Source organism: Choristoneura fumiferana, chromosome 26 (assembly GCF_025370935.1).
Source record: "Choristoneura fumiferana chromosome 26, NRCan_CFum_1, whole genome shotgun sequence".
In the NCBI taxonomy this organism is placed as follows: Eukaryota; Metazoa; Arthropoda; class Insecta; order Lepidoptera; family Tortricidae; genus Choristoneura; species Choristoneura fumiferana.
In genome coordinates this window covers 5,266,708-5,285,822 of record NC_133497.1, presented here as the reverse complement: position 1 = coordinate 5,285,822, position 19,115 = coordinate 5,266,708, and the positions used below count along the sequence as shown (strand labels likewise).

General features: G+C 37.8%; 1 protein-coding gene and 1 long non-coding RNA gene across 2 annotated transcripts; both read left to right on the top strand.

The window, feature by feature from the left end:
- Positions 1-6,575: 6,575 nt before the first annotated feature.
- On the top strand, positions 6,576-8,439 carry LOC141443114 (adrenodoxin-like protein 2, mitochondrial). Its single transcript, XM_074108324.1, has 4 exons — positions 6,576-6,591; positions 6,884-6,938; positions 7,387-7,566; positions 8,190-8,439. Exons 1-4 carry the CDS (start codon positions 6,576-6,578, stop codon positions 8,344-8,346), a joined length of 408 nt encoding a protein of 135 aa, XP_073964425.1. The 3' UTR covers positions 8,347-8,439.
- Positions 8,440-15,155: 6,716 nt separating this feature from the next.
- LOC141442988 (uncharacterized) lies at positions 15,156-19,056 on the top strand. The gene is made up of 2 exons (XR_012452996.1): positions 15,156-15,291; positions 17,472-19,056. It is a non-coding gene; the product is annotated as an uncharacterized lncRNA (long non-coding RNA).
- Positions 19,057-19,115: the final 59 nt, after the last annotated feature.

Sequence of the window (19,115 nt, the reverse complement as noted above, 5' to 3'; positions counted from 1 at the left end):
GGATTAATATAGAACGCACTACTAGAAAATATAACACCAGGAAAGCAAACTGGGGGCTATTTCATGAGAAATTGCCCCAGATTATGCTAGACAACCAACTAACATTAGAAGAATTACACGAAATAGATAACATACCAGACTTAGAAAACACTATACATAAGATGAATACAGCCATAAAAGAGACTTGCTTACAGACAATCCCAAATAAAAAGAAAAAGGAGATATTAAGAATACCGTGGTGGTCCGAGCACCTCGCAAAAATGAAAAAGGAAGTCACTACCCGAAGACGGAGAATCCGAAGTGCAGCGCCGAATCGAAGACAGATGGTAGTAAACCTGTACCTAAAAGAAAAAGAAAAGTATGAATTAGCAGTCAAGGAGGCGATGGAGCAGAGCTGGAAGGACTTTTGCGGGAAACAGGATAGGGAAGGAATGTGGGAGGGGGATCTATAGGGTAATAGGAAGGACTACACAAAGAGAAGAAGATCTACCGCTGGTAAAAGACGGCATAATATTGGATGCAGAAGAATCTGCCAAATATCTGGCAGAGACATTCTACCCTTGTGATGCGAGAGAAAGCGACGGTGAGCAGCACCTCTACATAAGAACCCTGGCAGAGACAGTGAACGAGGGTAGACATGGTGAGCATGACGACCCTCTGTTCACCAAGGAGGAATTAGAGGCTGCTGCCAAATCCTTCAATCCGAAGAAGGCTCCGGGGGCGGATGGATTCACGGCGGATATCTGTGAACATGCCATAAACGCAGCTAGCGAATACTTCCTGGCCCTATTCAATAAGTGCTTATCGCTCTGCTGCTTCCCGAAGTCTTGGAAGGAAGCAGTAGTAGTGGTGCTTCGGAAGCCAGGAAGAGAGACATATACGAACCCGAAATCCCACAGACCCATTGGTCTTCTACCGGTGATGGGAAAAATTTATGAGAAGATGCTGGTGAACCGCCTTAAGTTTTACGTACTGCCTAGACTCAGTACCCGTCAATATGGGTTTATGCCGCAAAAGAGTACGGAGGATGCACTTGTTGCCCTCGTTAACCACCTCAAAAAGAAGCGAAATGAGAAAAGGCTGGTGACACTGGTTTCGCTGGACATAGAGGGCGCTTTTGACAGTGCATGGTGGCCAGTGATAAAAACCAGATTGGCTGAGGAAGAATGTCCGGTGAACTTGAGGCGGGTCATCAGCAGCTACCTGAGTGAGAGGTCGGTAGAGGTGAGGTACGCTGGGGAAAAACATCGTAGGGAAACAGAAAAGGGATGCGTTCAGGGATCCATAGGAGGGCCAATCCTCTGGAACCTGTTATTGGATCCACTCCTCAAACAACTGGAGAATCAGGGGCTCTACTGCCAGGCGTTTGCGGATGACGTGGTGTTAGTATTCGATGGCAAAGAAGCCCGGGAGATAGAAGAACAGGCCAATGCCGCCCTCGAACATGTCTGGGAGTGGGGTGTCAGGAACAAGCTGAAGTTTGCGCCACACAAAACAAATGCGATGGTGATAACCAGGAAGCTTGTTTTTGACACACCACGCCTAAGTATGGGAGGGGTTGACATCGGAATGTCCTCTGAAATTAAAATTCTCGGGCTTACCATCGATAAGGGTCTAACGTTTAATGCACACGTCACGAGCGTATGTAAAAAAGCTGCAGGCGTATACAAGCAGCTAGTCAGAGCGGCACGTGTAAACTGGGGCCTAAGCCCGGAGGTAATTCGCACCATCTATATTGCGGCAGTAGAGCCGGTGATACTCTATGCAGCCGCAGCATGGGCTCCAGCTGCAGAGAAATTGGGAGTCCGCAAGAAGTTAAGCTCAGTTCAGAGGGGCTTCGCACAAAAAATGTGCAAGGCCTATCGGACGGTGTCACTCAACTCGGCCCTCCTACTCACGGGGACACTCCCTCTTGATCTCCGAGTTCGCGAGGCGGCCTCGTTATACGAGGCTAAGACTGGGGTACCCAGACGTGAGCTAGCAGATAGAGAGGTCGAGAGGATGGCACGGAAAATGGAGGCCCCACATCCTGCGGAGCATATGGCACTGGAGTTCACGAACCTGGTAGACGAGGACCAGCACGCGCGCCACAATGATTTTGCGGTGCGCATTTACACCGACGGTAGTAAGATTGAGGGCAGGGTCGGTGCGGCACTTTCCATATGGAGCGGTGCCTCGGAGACCAGAGCCCGCAAGCTTACTTTACCGTCATATTGCACCGTCTACCAGGCAGAGTTGTTGGCCCTGAGTAAAGCGACGGAAGTTGCCGTAAAAAGTAGGGAGAGTGATTTTGGCATATATAGCGACTCCAGAGCTGCCCTTCAAACCCTTATAAACCACGGTTCCACTCATCCTCTGGCAGTTGAAGCCAGGAGTAACATCCGGCGCTGCAAAGTCCAGAACAAGGTTATATCCTTGTTCTGGATCAAAGCACATGCAGGGCTGGCAGGGAATGAGAGGGCCGACGAACTGGCGAAGGAAGCAGCTCTCAAGAGCAAAAGGAAGACGGACTATGACTTGTGCCCTGTTTCATTTGTCAGACGCTGCATTCGAGCAGAGACGGCTGACGAATGGAACAGGAGATATAAGACAGAAGAAACGGCATCGGTAACTAAGATGTTCTTCCCCGACGCAATAGCGGCCAAAAGAATTGTAGGAAAAATAAAATTTGATAGCCAGACAACACAGCTGTTCACGGGACATGGCGGGTTCTCCTCATACTTGCACCGTTTTAAGTGCAAGGACAGTCCGTCGTGTCCCTGTGAACCAAATGCTGAAGAAACCATATTCCACCTCATTCTCGACTGCCCTATTTTCGCCAGGGATAGATGCGACGTAGAGCATAGGCTTGGTATAGAGGTCAAGGAAGAGAACCTCCCAGAGTTAGTAAGCGGCACACATAGGGATACGTTCTTAGGGTATTGTAAAAGCATCATAAGTATAGTAAATAAGAGAAACAAAACTGCATAGAAAGTATGATAGCGATATATGTTGAAGCATATAGGCGTCCTACCATACAACAATACTAATTGTGGAGGCATTAGAATTAGGAACATGCAACAATGTATTAAAGGAAAATAAATAAACATTACAACAGTTTACCATCCCTGGCGTTGTATCGCTGTGGCCGAAGTTGCCGCTTGCAGGCGGTGTAAAGTGTTAAGTTGCCGCTTGCAGGCGGTGTAGTGTTGCTGTAACTTGCCAGCGGCACTATTTGTTAGTTATTTAAGGTAGCTAAGTTGCCGGTAGCCACTGGCGAGCACCTCGCCACTGGCGGGAGCCTCGCCACTGGCGAGCGCCTCGCCACTGGCGAGCGCCTCGCCACTGGCGGGAGCCTCGCCACTGGCGAGCGCCTCGCCGCTGGCGGGAGCCTCGCCACTGGCGGGTGCCTCGGCACTGGCGGGCGCCTCGCGACTGGCGAGCGCCTCGCCACCGGTGTCATTGTAATTTGCCGGCGGTATTACGTGTTAATTATTTACTAAGTGTTGCTGTGATTTGCCCCACTGCGAGCGCCTCGCCCGCCGTGTCATTGTAATTTGCCGGCGGCATTGCGTGTTAATTATTTAAGTCAAGAATGTAGTTATAAGAGATGTTAAATATGCATAAGAGAAATTTTTAAATAAATAAAATCCCCAACTTGATCCTAATATGATAGTCAAAATAGAAATAAGGCGTGAAAGAAATGATGAATGACACAGAGGACAGCTTAAAAGATAGAATGGAGTGACAAAGAGAACAGAATAAAAGAAAATGTAATAATAAGATAAAACACAAATAGAAGTAGTCAGATGGGCCTAACCCACAGAGAAAGAAAGGTGAAGTATGTAAGAAAGATAAAGGATGCGGAATGACAGTACGAGATGTAGTAAATGCGAGAACTGGAATGAAAGGAAAAAAGTAGAAATAGGCTCCAACGTTGGAGGTAGTCTGATAAAAAAAAAAAAAAAAAAAAAAAAAAAAAAAAAACCTAAACTACCTAACCTAACCTAACCTAACCTAACCTACCTAACCTAACCTAAACCTAACCTAACCTAACCTAACCTAACCTAACCTAAACTAACCTAACCTAAACCTAAACCNAAAAAAAAAAATAAATATGCTGTGTTGATTTGAACGCTGTTTTACCTATTGATATCTTCCTTTAATCTCCCACAAGTACGTCAACTCTTAGACCATACGTAACGCCAAAATTTAGAAAACAAGTATTCAATACCTGCACTCGCTCAGCCATCCAGGAATTAGAGCATCTGTAAGGCTAGTTTCTGAGCGTTTATCTGGCCGAATATGAAACAAGATTGTCGTACATGGGCTCGAGCGTGTTCAGCAGTCAGCGGTCGAAAATTACAAGACACGTGCAAGCACCTTTAGGGACTTACAACTTACCCAAAGTGAGATTCACACACGTGCATATCGACATAGTCGGTCCGATGCCACCATCTCAAGGTTATCGTTACTGCCTTACATACAGCCATTGACCGATTTACACGCTGGCCTGAAGCTATCCCAATGATGGACATTACAGCTGAAACAGTAGCAAAATCTTTACTTACCGTTTGGATATCTAGATTTGGCTGTCCTGAAGTCATAGTAACAGACCGTGGAGCTCAATTCGAATCAGCACTCTTCAACCACTTATCAAAGACAGCAGGTTTTCAACATCGACGCACTACGGCATATCATCCTGCCTGTAATGACTCATTGAAAGATTCCACAGGCAATTGAAAGCCGCTATCGTCTGCCACGCGCAAAGCAACTGGACAGAAGCCTTACCACTAGTCCTACTTGGTATAAGAAGCGCGTTCAAAGAAGATCTACAAGCATCATCTGCTGAACTGGTATACGGAGAGGCTCTGAGATTGCCTGGGGAATTCTTTCAACCAGCACAGAAACTACATCAGACATTACCGATTTCACCGCACGATTGCGTAACATTACCAGCAACTTCAACCTGTACCTACTTCGAGACATGGACAGAAGAAGATATTTGTATTTAAGGATTTAGCATCCGCTACTCATGTTTTCTTACGAGAAGACGCTCTACGTGGCGCGCTAACGCCTGCATATACGGGACCACACGCAGTTCTAGAACGAGGTGAAAAGATTTTAAGATCAGAGTAAAAGGCAAGACAGTTACAGTATCTATTGACAGATTAAAACCAGCATATATGCTCGAAACAGATACTTCCTCAGATGTCATAAAGCTCGTACATAAACAAACAGCACAAACAGAGCCGAACAAAGATATAGAAAAGCAAGTAAAGCTTACTAGATCGGGCAGACAAGTTAAATTTCCTCAATATTATCGCCCGTAGCCGGTCTCTGGGGGGGAGAGATGTAGAAACACTACAGCCGCGCCACCTGACGCCAGAATATGAAAATATATTTCGCGCAGCCGCACAAGAGATCTGCCATACCTACTTTTGTCTTCTGTTTGAATTCAACCGTCAATACTCGACATATTGTAAATAAAATATTTTCTCTCACCAATTTCGTTTCGACCTTCTAAAAGCCTATGTTTAGTCTTGTGTTGACTGACAAAATGTAAAAAAATTAAACCAACTGCCTCAAAAAAAACTTAAATATTAACTTAAAAGGAAAGAACGAGTCAAGTAGTGTAGAACTCTTAAATATTATACTTTTACTGAACATCATTGTAAATTGTAATATTAACATCATTAGAAAAAGAAAAAAAGGCAACCGGTTGTTAATAAAATTATAACAACATTTTTGTAAGAATATGGCAGTGACAGTAATTTTTTTTAACCTTTACATGACCGGTCTTATCACTTTAGTCAGCAACAAGTAAAGTTTACTTACCTGAACTTTATAGTGCAGTTCTAAGCATCCAGTTTTCTTTAACATGCTTTCGACAGGGTCATCCTCGCCCTCTGGTATTTCTCGTGGTTTCACAGTCATCTTAATCTCTTAACATTTATTGCCAATTAAATTTTATAGAAGATCCTAAGTGAAAATCCTTAGAGAAAATCCGGATAATCGAATACGAAATTACGAATGTTTTGACAACTTTCCAACTTTGACAGTTTCCACTTTTTTATCTATTGCATGCATTGGCCGCAGCTCTCACAACACAAGTCTCTCAACAATTTTGCCCATCGAAATATAGTAAGTAAATCGAAATGAACAGTGAAAAATACACCATGAAAAACACAATACCAACAAATAAATATACATTTGTGTGAAAATCGTAAAATAGAAACGCCATTGTTTTTCCGCGTTTTTAACGGTGTCCGATTCAGTCTTTTTTTATACACGTAGTTGTTTTCGATTCACGCAGATATGTTTTACCTGTCATATTCTCTTTTTTGTAGATAAACATAGCCAATGTAGAAAACTGTGATTAATTTTAAATATCTGATTTTGATTTGATCTGATTATAAAGATATTTATTAATAACAAAAAAATAACGTGATCGTCGTAAATATAACTAAGGTTACAGTCGATCACTTCAGTCTTTACCAATGTACGTTGTGTTGTAGCTATGGATAAAACAAATAGACTTATTATTTCTTTGTGGTATTTTATTTTATTTTATTTAGTCTTTCATTGGTCTTTTCATGGAGAAGTTTTGCAGTCAGCGTTGACGTTTGTAACAAAAGTTTAGTTTAGTGTGACGGAACGTAGCTTAACCTAAAAACTGTTGTAAATGAATTCAGGGTCAATTACAATTTCTAATATTTACCCAAATATTACCATTATTTTTGCTCTATAGCGTCCAGCGCCCTGTTAGATCGTTATTCAAAGCAGTGATTCAGCGCTTATTGCTGTGTGTAAACCTCAATATGTTTTACAGAAATTTAATTAGAACTTTCACAGTTCCACGAATTCGATGTCTAAATAGCGCTTTTAGACACAATTTGAGTAGTTTTTAGGGACTCTGCGCCTCTCTCCACGTCTGTAAAGGCATTAAAAGATGAAAAGTAAGTGATTATTAGATCTTTTCACAATGTTTTTTTAAGTTTCAAATAGATAAGCAATTTGACGTTGATTACACAATATTAGGTGATAAGAGAAATATTGCCCTTGAATAGGAGACGTAAATTTAACAACAAACACGAAATCCTAAATTATTAGTTATCATTGGCATTAAAATCGTGTACCACTAATAATCTTTGATATGATATACTTTTATTATATGAATGATTATTAAATGTGGGTCAGATTTTTTTGCTGTTATTGATTGATTATTTTTTGTAAGCAAATGCAATAGACCTGAGATGGCTAACATTGCTTGGTGAATGTGCCATCAAAGATGATTTTTTGTTTACGAATTACAAGTCTAGCTGTCATTCTGGCTATGCCCCTACAAACTTAAGATAACTTAGTTTTGTAAGTTAGTAACTAATATGAAAAACTTATTAATTCCAGAGTCAAAGTAACCTTTGTTCTCCATGATGGAAAGAGAATAGAATCTGAAGCCAAGGTGGGAGACACACTGCTTGATGTGATTGTCAACAACGACCTCAACATTGAAGGTTACGGTGCCTGTGAGGGCACCCTTACTTGCTCTACATGTCATGTTATATTAAAACAGGACGATTATGACAGGTAAAATATAAGGTTTTGTTTTGTATCGCACCCACCCAGCCTATATATTATACATCCCACTGCTTGGCACAGGCCGCCTCCTAGAAAGAGAGGGCCTGGGCCATAGTTCCCAGGAGAGTCCAGTGCAAACTGGAAACTTCACACAATGTTGCCTCACAATGTTTTTCTTCACCGTTACGTTTGTAGTAAATTTAACCTCCTAAGGCCCAAGGTCCTACCCATAGTACTTATTAACTTTGTTATTCAGACCCAGCTCCTTCAACAGTTGTGTAGTCATAGCGTACCACGGTCCTACCAGTAGAACTTAATAGAAAACCCGCCATTTTGGTTTCAAATTTCATGCTAATCGGAAATGGTGTATAATAAGTGCAATTACATTAAAAAAAAGTCTTCTAAGTACTTGGGTCTGAATGAGTATGAAACTACTGGTAGGACTACAGACTGTAGTGACTACATGCCGAATTTTTGTGGCCTTAGGTCAAACCAGGACACATCCTGCTAATATATTAAAATATGAAAGTTAAGAAATTTCAACAAAGTTTTTTACTGAACCAAGGCATTGCTATATCCTAAATTGAATATTAATATTTTGACTTTGACTTGGATTTTAAACATTTTCCCAGGTTGCCAGAAGAAGCCTCTGACGAAGAACGTGACATGTTAGACCTCGCCTATGGACTGACTGACACATCACGGCTCGGGTGTCAAATCACAATGACAAAGGAACTGGACGGCCTCGAAGTACAGGTTCCGGAGACCATCAATGATGCCAGAAGCTGATGCAGTGGATCAGATAAGGTAGAAGTGCGCTCAAAGCAGGCAGTTCTTGCAAAGACTGAAGACTTGTTTTTTTACCTGTTTTTGTCTTGGGACATAATTGATTTTTTTTTTTTTTTTTTTTTTTTATCTAGTATTTTAACGAGGCTTTAGTACACCAAATGTGACTATGTCAGCCTCATGGAGAGCCTCAGTTATATACACCACACTACAAATTTCACGCTCTCCATTGCACTGAAGCCATGTCTCTGGATGCAAAGGCCTGTCTAATGAACCTGTAAATCAGCAAAATTTGAAATTAGAAATTTTTTCTACAATATGTAGGCTGCAATAGTATGCAATGCTAGACGACTAAAACGACTGTTTAGTCCGTCAGTTATGTAATTAAAAAATATTGTCCAAATATTTTTTCTTTTGTTTGACAAACAAAGAATGACGAGGATACAGTGCTTAGAAGTTTCGAGTTAAGTCACTATATGGTACAATTTTTACCTAATAGTGACGTCACAAGCCCCCACTCCAGAAGTTTGATGACCTATACCTTTGTTGATTTTTAATAATTTGATAAAACCAAAAATATGTGTCCCATATTTTTTAAACTAACTGTTGGACTAAATAGATTGATATATTTTTAATCCAGTCCTCATCCCTATTATCTTTAAACCGTATCAAGGCTAATTCGACTAATCAAATACATGAATTTACACTATAGTTATGACTTCTGCAGAGTTCAATCTATTGGGGTTTGAAAAAAAAATTCGAGATAAATGCTTTTTAAATCTTTTCTGTAGTTATTTGATTTTAATATAGTGTAAAGTGTAATGGACTTATTGCATAAAAAATCAGGAATGACCTTCATCTGACTTTGAAAACTATTACGTAGACGGTCCGAGTTGTACTTTATTCTGTGAGGATTAGAATTTACGCTTGGATTAGAACTACGGAATTCAATTTGGACCCGCAATCTGACATATAACACTTTGACAGCTTACCACTTCACCACAGATAAAAAATAAAATGACGCTCGCCAGCATACAGATCAAATTTATCCTTAAAATACAAACGCAAACAGATCAAATTTATGAAATGAGCATTTATGTGGCAGAACTAGATTTAACTGTTGTCATCAACCAAAATAGTTTCAATAATAAATTTTAAAAAAAGTAATGAATTATATGAAAAAACATCAAAATTGGTTTCTTATAATTGTCTTTTCTTTCTATACAAAAAATAATTAAGAATTGTTCTATTTTTAAGATCCCAATTAACTAAAAGTCTTTGAGTACATTTCTACTTAGATGTTTCAAAACAACCTGTGTTAACGGTTGTTTGACGTAGACACAGTTTTTATATTTAGATATTTTGTAGCTAAGCATTTTAATTTAATGATAGTGTACATTTGAGGACAATCAAAACAGTTCGGATTTAACAAGGCGAGTAAATTGTTCCGGAGTAATTCAGTAGATAGTTAAGTTTGTCTGAACAAAGTTGTAAAGGTTTTTCATCAGAATTCTTGATCCTACTATCAAATGATTTGATCAAATTCTTCTTAAACTTCCTTAATTCTTCCAATAATTCCACCAGTTTCTAATTATATTAGTTGCTATTCAAAATAGGTAATGGGGCAAATATTATAAATATAATATGTATGTGTATTTATAATGCACTGTTTGGATTAACTTAAAATTTCGGTTCTTTTAATCTTTTCATTGTAGTGACTACTCTTTCTGATATCCTGTCAATCATTCAAAGGTTAACTGGAAGAGATCCCTTTAAGGGATAAGTTCGCCTTTGTACATCTTATTATCTGTTACTTTCATGTGCTTTAATGTAGATACGTACCTAAGATCGGCATTAATCGATTAATTTTTCAGTCAACTAATCAATCAATTGAATTTCAATCGTCACAAAATTAATCACGATATATATATTGGCGATTAAATTAATCGACGGATTATTCGAATAACAATTGATCAATCGTCATTTTAATCGACTAAATTTCACGATTAAATCTCAATTAAAAAATGGACCATGCACGTTACAAAAATTAAATATGTCTCGTTCAATTTGTATGTGTCGTTCAATTGTAAAATCATTCTAGTATGTATGCCGTGTGATATTTATTACAAATCAAATCTATTTATTTCTAATATTAATCGAGAAAATTAATCTAATTAATTAATTGATTAAAGACGCTGGTAATTAATCGACGATTAATTTAATCGTGACTATATCAATAGAAAGTCTTAAATAGAAAGTCTTAAAACTAAGATTAATCAATCGTCATCTTTAATCGTTAATAGCAATTGAATAGGTTAAACTCAATCATTAATCATTAGTCGATTACATTTTGCCCATCTCTGGTACGTACAGTCAAGGGCAAAGATATCACACGGTTACACGGCCAAAGTTGCAAAAATATGTATACACATTAATGTAAGTGCATAAAGTCGATATACATTTTGTAACTGGCCGTGTCGATATCTTTGCCCTTGACTGTACAATAAAAAGTTTTACAATACAATATTATATTTAGTCAAACTAACCCAATTACCTGCTGCAATATTCTATATACATTTTGTTATATCTTGTCTACAACTTTGTAATCGGACTAGTTTTCATCACTCTCATCTACACCGTGTTATTTTTGATTTCCGTTAACTTTAAGGGGACATACAGGTCAAATGAAGTTAATTTCTCTACGACACAGTGGCCTAACTCTCACTCTTTATTAGGTAACCAAGAGTTAAGAAAATAAATAGTAAAACAGTGTCAAAAAAACAATTATTTATTTTCAACTTTTGTTTTAAAAATAGTGTCGAATCCTCCTTTTAAGTGAAGCACTTGTATTAGGAGGAATTCGCTCTGTCATAAAAGTTGTTCTAAAGTTAAAAATAATAGCTTAACAGTTCTTAAAATACTTAATACATTAGTAACCCAATATTCACACATATTTAGCATTAGACAGTTAAAAAAGTGGATTTTTTTGATGTCTCTTATGTGTCACGTTAGTGTCACTTTTCAAGTTTGTTTATTTTGCAATTTATAAACAATTGCTGTGAAACTATTACATGTATGAAAAAAAAAATTCTAGAAAAAAATTTTTTTTTTCATTTTTGCGAAAAAGTTAATAATTAGTTCATATCAAAATCAAGTTAGCGGAAATAAAAAAAAACACGGTGTGTATAGTTATTGTAGAACAAATCTATGATAACCATTGCTGTGCATAATGTTATTATTTATAAAAATACATATAATTATTATATTCTTCCCATGAACATGGAGAGCTGCAAATCAGTGACTGAAAAATCTCGTAAGTACCTCTAATGAATACTTCATACGGCAACAAAATTGACCCTTGAAGTCATGTTCATAAAGTTCACTCAGAAAAGTTATCGATTTTAGGGTACGAACTTTTTAAAATTACATATTATTAATTTCAATTGGTTTGTCACAACTATAGCATACTTAATCAAGGTACGAGCCTTTTTAAAAAGTAGTGACGACATGTTGACATTTAGGGGCTGTTTCACCATCCATTGATTAGTGTTAACTGACGGTTAAATGTGATGGCGTCTCTATTTGTTTTGTTCGAATAGACGGAGATGACATCACATTTAACCGTCAGTTAACACTAATCAACGGATGGTGAAACAGCCCCTCAGTTGTTAATGCACGTGATCGTATTTTACATCTGTATTATTAATTTCAATTGGTTTGTCACAATTATAGCATACTGATCCAGCGTCAAAATTATTCCCTTTAAAGGTCTCTTCCCACATTACTCTGTGTCTTAAGGTGTCGGGCAAAAATATATTCTTTGTATTGTAAAGTATGAGACTATGCCAACCGTCGCCGCGGGTCATGTATGCGCTTGACAGTCCGGTCCTGACACGCTCCTGTTACGGTCGTGGCATGATACGGTTAGAGACCTTTAACCTGTTTGATCTCAGGCGAAACTTTTATGTATTTTAACTTATTCTCATGGGTTTTCTTTTTTTTATATCGTCAAGAAGTATATCTATTTAAATAGTATTTATCAATTTTTTTAGCTTAGAAGAGGTTGTTATTATTAGAAGTTTGATAGCATAATAAAATAATCTTAGGAAAAAGATCAAATAACTTATTGGTTTATATTAGTATACAAAATCGTAGACTAAATCACAAGTGGCAGCTTTTATTTTTAATCACATTTACCTCTCCTTGAACGGGAAGCTTTTCCAAGCACTACATATTGTAATATTTAAAAAAAACTAGGGTTGGTGTTCAGACCTGTAACAAAAATGTCTTAGTAAAAAAACGATGGTATTTGATACCTTGAAGCAATTAACACACATTTTATGAATTGCCAGAACACGTTTCCTTTATAAAGGTACACACTGTGTTTTTTTATGTCTGTTATCTTGGACATAAGGTTAAGATCATTCTTTTTGGCGAAAAAACAAAAAAAACTTTGATGCACAACTTCACAGTTATTGTTGAATATATTATTTTTAATTAATTTCTAAATACGTAAATTATTTGTGTATCGACATAAAATATGTATTTTTGACGTAAAATGCTTCAATATGGCTACAATAATTGGGCACCAATAAAATTTGTTCGTCTAGATTTGATAAATATATAAACTCTCGGAATATTTACGATGGGCTATTACGAAATTCGAAAATTGAAGTTCGTATGGTACCGTCCTGCTGACGCTTATGTTATTTAATAAGAGAGTGAAAGCATGTGAAAGGGATAGTACGATACGAACTTCGATTTTCGAATACCTATTGCTTAATAATGGTTTTTATGGCAGGCTAGGTAGCGCTAGTATCGAGGTATGTTTGACAATTCGATATGTGTCACTTTTGTAATAGCTATTCACCGTGTTTTTTTTACTGTCGTTAACTTCGGCAGACGGGTCAGCGGGTACGATTTTCGAATTTCGTTGATATGAACTACCTGATAATTATCTTTTTCGTCAATTAAAAATCATTCGAGAAGAAAATTTTTTTTTCATGCATAGAAGTAATAGCTATCTTCAGTCATTGTTAATAGTTTAATTGTAAAATAAACAAACCTGATAAGTGACATTGACGTGACACATAAAAGATACAGAAAAAAACCCACATGTTTTACTTTCTTTTGCTAAATTGTGTAAATTAACAAAAGGATTAGTTATAGATTTTCAAAAAACGTAATTAATTAAAGACCTTTACGTTGTTTTAATGCTATTAATTAATTATCTTAACTCTTGATTATCTTTTAACAGTATTAGTTAGGCCAGGCCACTAAGTGTGTTAAAAAAATAACTTAATTTGACCCATAGATTGTCACATTAAAGTTAACGGACATCAAAAATAACGCGGTGTATAGCATGACAAACAAGACTTAACTTTAAACGGACCTCTCGATTCTAGCGATATTTCACATGTCAATTGTCAAGGATCCCTCATTGTCGTAAACTGTATGACGGGCGTCGCTTGTCACCGCACGCGAGAGTTTCGTACGAGGCGCGCAGCCACGCGTTTGACAACAACTGGCTGGCTCAATATTTAATATAGATTTATACTTCTTTTATTATGTTCTTTTGGTTCAGCCAATCAGAAGTGGAGGCGGAGGGAATTTTCTGAAAGTAATTTCTGCTAGATTTGTTTGAATATGTATAGAAAACATTATTTAATTGTGTATATACCCACGGGTATGTAGTTTTAGCGTTTATTAGTTTTATTTTCGTGTAAGACACAACTTTATTATTATTTTGATGTATAGATATGAATTTATTAAACATGTTTACTTTTTTACATCTTTTATTGATTAATAATAAAAATATAACGACCGAGGCTGCCCGGGGCGCCAGCTCAAGAATACCTACCTACAAAAAAAAATTAAAACCGCCGAAAAAACTAAAAAGCAAAAAACAATCAACCTTTTTTATTTAACCTTAATCTAGGTACCAGTTTGAAGTCGGTGCCTCAGCACTAGCCAGCAGGAGTGGACCTGTAGTCGTCTACTCTACCTGCTGGGTTTCTCTCACTCCTCCTGGCTCGTGCTGAGACACCGAAAAAGGTTTATTATTTTTTTTCTTTTCATTTTTTTTGTTATTATCGATCTAAAGGAAAACTATACTCAGCGTTAACTTTTATAGACTTATCGGATCGAATTTTGTGGGTTGTCATATCTAAAAGGGCTCCAAAGGCATGACCCGCCCGGGGCGCCTAGATTTTTTTATGCAAAATTGGCTTACGTTTGGCCTCAATCTCGCTTGATGGTACACGTTTGCCTAGATGGCTAAGCTCGGCCCTGGGGGGCTACTATGAAATTCGAAGTTCGTATCGTACCGTCTCTCTCACTCTCGTATTATTAGCGTCAGCGGGACGAAAAGATACGAAGTTCGAATTTTGCACTTCGTAGTTGGTTCACTCGCATCTGCTGAACCCTTTGAGTATAAGGCTGAACAGCATGCCGCATTGTCGGCTTTAGAATAAAAAAAATACGTTATGACTTTTGCTACTTTAGTACTTATAATCAAATTTCTTGGCTTGATTTTATGGACGCACTTAATAATTAATTTTTAGGGTACACAGTGACTTCAATTTGTACTGGAGTTTTGTATGAAATCACTTCGAAAATATACAAATATTTAAATAAATTACATTATGAATTGGCTACAGGAAAAAAGAGGACTCTGTGGTTTTTTTTTCACCTTCACCCTATCTCTGAACTCCGTCAGTTATGAACCGAATCTTTTTTGTTTCTAAGGACATTTGTTAAAATTTGTTTGCAGTCAGTAAAAAAATATAAAGTACGCATCAATTAAAATAACTTCGAATTTTCTACAGAACCACTAAATCGATCAATCTTGACGCTCATTTCGCGTGGAACATCCAACCTTGGTTTTTTACTTTGTTAGTTTAGTATTTAAAATGTACTCAACGAATATTTACCTTATCTTTGTGTTAAGTAAGTACTGTTTGCACTTGTTTGAGAAGTTTCATGAATTTTCAAATTACCTACAAGTTAATTCTTGTACATATAGAAGCAATACTGTTACTGGATATTTATACTTAGATTATACCTCTCCGGTGGCGAATGCACTAGTCCCAAAACGCACTATTAGTCAATACACTCTAATTTCGAAAGCCCCTCTTCTCATAAGAAACTAGGCCCAAAACACCATATTTCCAAAAAGGCTCATTCTCGATTTACACGAGAACCATTGAGAACTAGTCCCAAAATACACCTTTCCCAAAATGATTATACTATATTTAGACATAGTAAAATGAGGTAACTTTGCTCCGATATTTGCTCCAAATTTCGAAATCTTTGTTTTATTTTGAAAATTATTATGCTGTGGTATGTTCATATCTGTGTTTATGTAAAGTAGATCACCCCTACTATCATGCTGGCTTGTTTAAAACTACGTAATAATGTTGTTTTAATATATTATATTAAAACTTTAATTTAGAAGCAATGTTACCTGGTGTTTGGGTAACTATGCTCCTGAAATAAATTTGATTCATATTTCATAGACAGGAAAAGAAAAAAAATATCGGAGCAAAAATTTAAGTTTAGTGTTGCCACTTTATTGCGAAGTGTATCGGGTACCGGGACTTCGACCTGCAAGACATTTAAACAAAATACAGAACTGGAGCATAGTCACCCAGTGGGGGGCAAAGTAACCTCATTTTACACCTGAAAATTGGGACAGAACCCTCGGTGCGAGTCCGACCCGCATTTGGCCGGTTTTTGAAATAAAGTCTCCGCTTTTGAGCACTTCTTTATAGATAGAATAACACGGAAATAGAAATGTGTAGCTTTTTACTCGACTGCGGTCTCTAAAAGGAGGTTTTTTTTTATATCATCATTATATCAGTCGCAGGACGTTTGCTGTTGGACATAAGCGTCCCCCGTAGAACTCCAATTTTTAGGGTTCCGTAGCCAAAATGGCAAAAACGGAACCCTTATAGTTTCGCCATGTCTGTCTGTCCGTCTGTCCGCGGCTTTGCTCAGGGACTATCAATGCTAGTAAGCTGTAATTTTGCATGAATATATAGGTAAACTATGCCGACAAAATGGTACATTTAAAAATTAAAAAAAAATTTTTTTTTGGGGTACCTCCCATAGACGTAAAGTGGGAGTGATTTTTTTTCTCATCCAACCCTATAGTGTGGGGTATCGTTGGATAGGTCTTATAAATTTTTCGATTTAGTGATTTGTTCTTTAAAGTGCAAATTTTCATTAAAATCGAGTGTCCCCCTCCCCTCTAAAATCTAAAGCGGTGGGTGGAAAAATTTGAAAAAATTCAGGATGGTAGTACCTAAAGTATATCAAACTTTCAAGGAACTATAAAGGCTAAGTTTGCTTAAGAATTATTAGTAGTTTATGAGTAAATAGGTATAAAATATACCTAAACTTGGAAGATTCCGTATAAAATACGAAATCCTTAGACTTAATTTTTTCGTAATGGCTACGGAACCCTATTTTGGGCGTGTCTGACACGCTCTTGGCCGGTTTTTCAGTAAGAAGCGGCCCGCCCGTTCATCTCATAGGTGGACTGGACGTCCTACGCTGCGCTTGCTGATCCGCGGTCTCCATTCGAAAACTTTTCGGCCCCAACGGCCATCCGTTCTCCGTGCTTAGGACGTGCCCATTGCCACTTCAAGGAGATAATTCGCCTAGCTATGCCTATATACGTATTCGTCCTACTGCTGGGCACAGGTGTCCTCTCAGAATTAGAGGGCTTGGGCCGTAGTTCCCACGCGGGCCCAGTGCGACTAACTTCGCAGGTTTGTGCAGGTTTCCTCACGATGTTTTACTTACCGTTAAGCTCGTGGTAAATTTCAAATGTAGTTTCGCACATGAATTTAAATGGTTTTTAACCCCCGACGCAAAAAGAGGGGTGTTATGAGTTTGACCGCTATATGTGTCTGTCTGTCTGTGGCGCCGTAGCTCTTAAACGGGTGGACCGATTTGAATGCTGTTTTTTATTTGAAAGCAGGTTTTCTAGCGATGGTTCTTAGACTTGTTTCATCAAAATCGGTTTAGTAGTTTTTGAGATATTGAACTTTAAAGTGACAAGGTCAGGGTTTTCCAACTTTCTGTTGGTAAGGTTATGAATAATTATTATTTTTAACTTCCAGTAACAACGACTTGCGCCGGAGTTCTACCAAAATCCCGTCGTCCCTTGAGTCACAACTACCGCAATGGATTTGTTCTAGGTCAAATCGAGCTTAGAGACCCATCGCTAGACTCAGACAACTTAGCATTGAGAAAATCAGAGAAAACGCTCCCTTTAGATAACGACACATCTGATTTATTCGGAAAATATGGAATAATAATTCTGACTAATCCGAGAATTAAAAATGATTTGCTGAATAAAATAGCGGCGGAAACGGAAGTACAATATTTGAGGTTAAGGGAACCGGATGACCAGGAGAACAGGAGTGTTGAAGTAGATTTGCCGGAATATAGGAGAGCGGTAGAACTGCCCAAGTTGGTGTACGATTTTAACAGGCTAGTGGGGTAGAAAATGACTAAAATGCAATGAGGGCTATCGTTTTTTATCTCACTAGATGGCGCACTGTTGCGTGAGGTTTTTAAGTATGGCTTTCAAAGTCTGTTATTACGAGCGTGAAAACAAAGTTTAGATTAAAATCATATTTAATACACCTTAAAACCGTACCATAAATATATCGAGCATGCCACAGTGTTGCATAGTCCCCGTTTTGTTCGGAAAAAACACAAAGGTTTCCGAAAGATAAAACTGTCTCAAAACACAGACATTCATCCTAATTATAAATAAACCCGCGTAGCTCACCCAAAAACTATGAGATTTGACATTTCGGAGACCTCACGCTACACTAGCGCCTCTAGTGGCGAATTCATACGCGATAGCCCTCATTAGTTCTTGTTATTTAACCCTTTAACGCGACGGTCATTGATTTTATATTTATTTGTCAACTACGTTCTCGTGAACATTCAGAACGCACGACTAGTGTTGGTAAAGACTCGAGTTTTTGAAGTCCAAATTTTAAGTACTCGACTCATATTTACGGGACTTTGAGCTTAAATGACTTAAGAGTTTTTTAAGTCGTGAGTCGAGTCCTTTTCCGAGCTCAAGCTCAAGCTTTAGAAAAGACTCCAGCCATCGTATCTTCTATAGTATTTTTGAGTTTGAATCAAAAAGACTCGAGTCCTAACAATCGAAAAATCTTCAGTATGGGGGTGTTTTTTTATTAGTAAGGGTTTTTTATTGAGCGAGTGCGTTTGTAGAAACATGAATATTTTCGCAGCAAGCAGGAATGCACATAAGATACAAGGTAAAAAGACCTGGTTTGTAACAAATTGACGAAATCGGATAAACAGATGTACTGATTGATACAGTACCTACACCTTAGTATCCCTACAAAATACATTTAAGTTCTAATCATAACTCAATTGTTAATCGAAGCTTGTGTTTTTTTAACGTGTCGGGGACTTGAGACTTCTATAGAGACTCGAGTCCCTTTTAAAGACTTGCGTGTTTTGTATACACACAAACAAAGCTTTTTTAAATGACTAAAGCCTAAAAAACAAAGACGAGTCTTATAAATGAACACTCAAATGACTTGAGTCTTTACCTACGCACGACACGACAAATATCAAACCACGAGTTTGATAACCACTCGATCACAGTATGAAGTACTTAAGTATATCACACGGAGATGTTACAACAACCCCCACGACCGTATTACATAGAGAATGTAGTGTAAACAAAAACCAAATAAAAATATTAGGTGTTAACA

Coding starts and splice junctions, on each gene's coding strand:
- LOC141443114 (XM_074108324.1), top strand. Junction 6,939..7,386: donor AAGGCATTAAAAGATGAAAA/GTAAGTGATTAT, acceptor TATTAATTCCAG/AGTCAAAGTAACCTTTGTTC. Junction 7,567..8,189: donor AAACAGGACGATTATGACAG/GTAAAATATAAG, acceptor ACATTTTCCCAG/GTTGCCAGAAGAAGCCTCTG.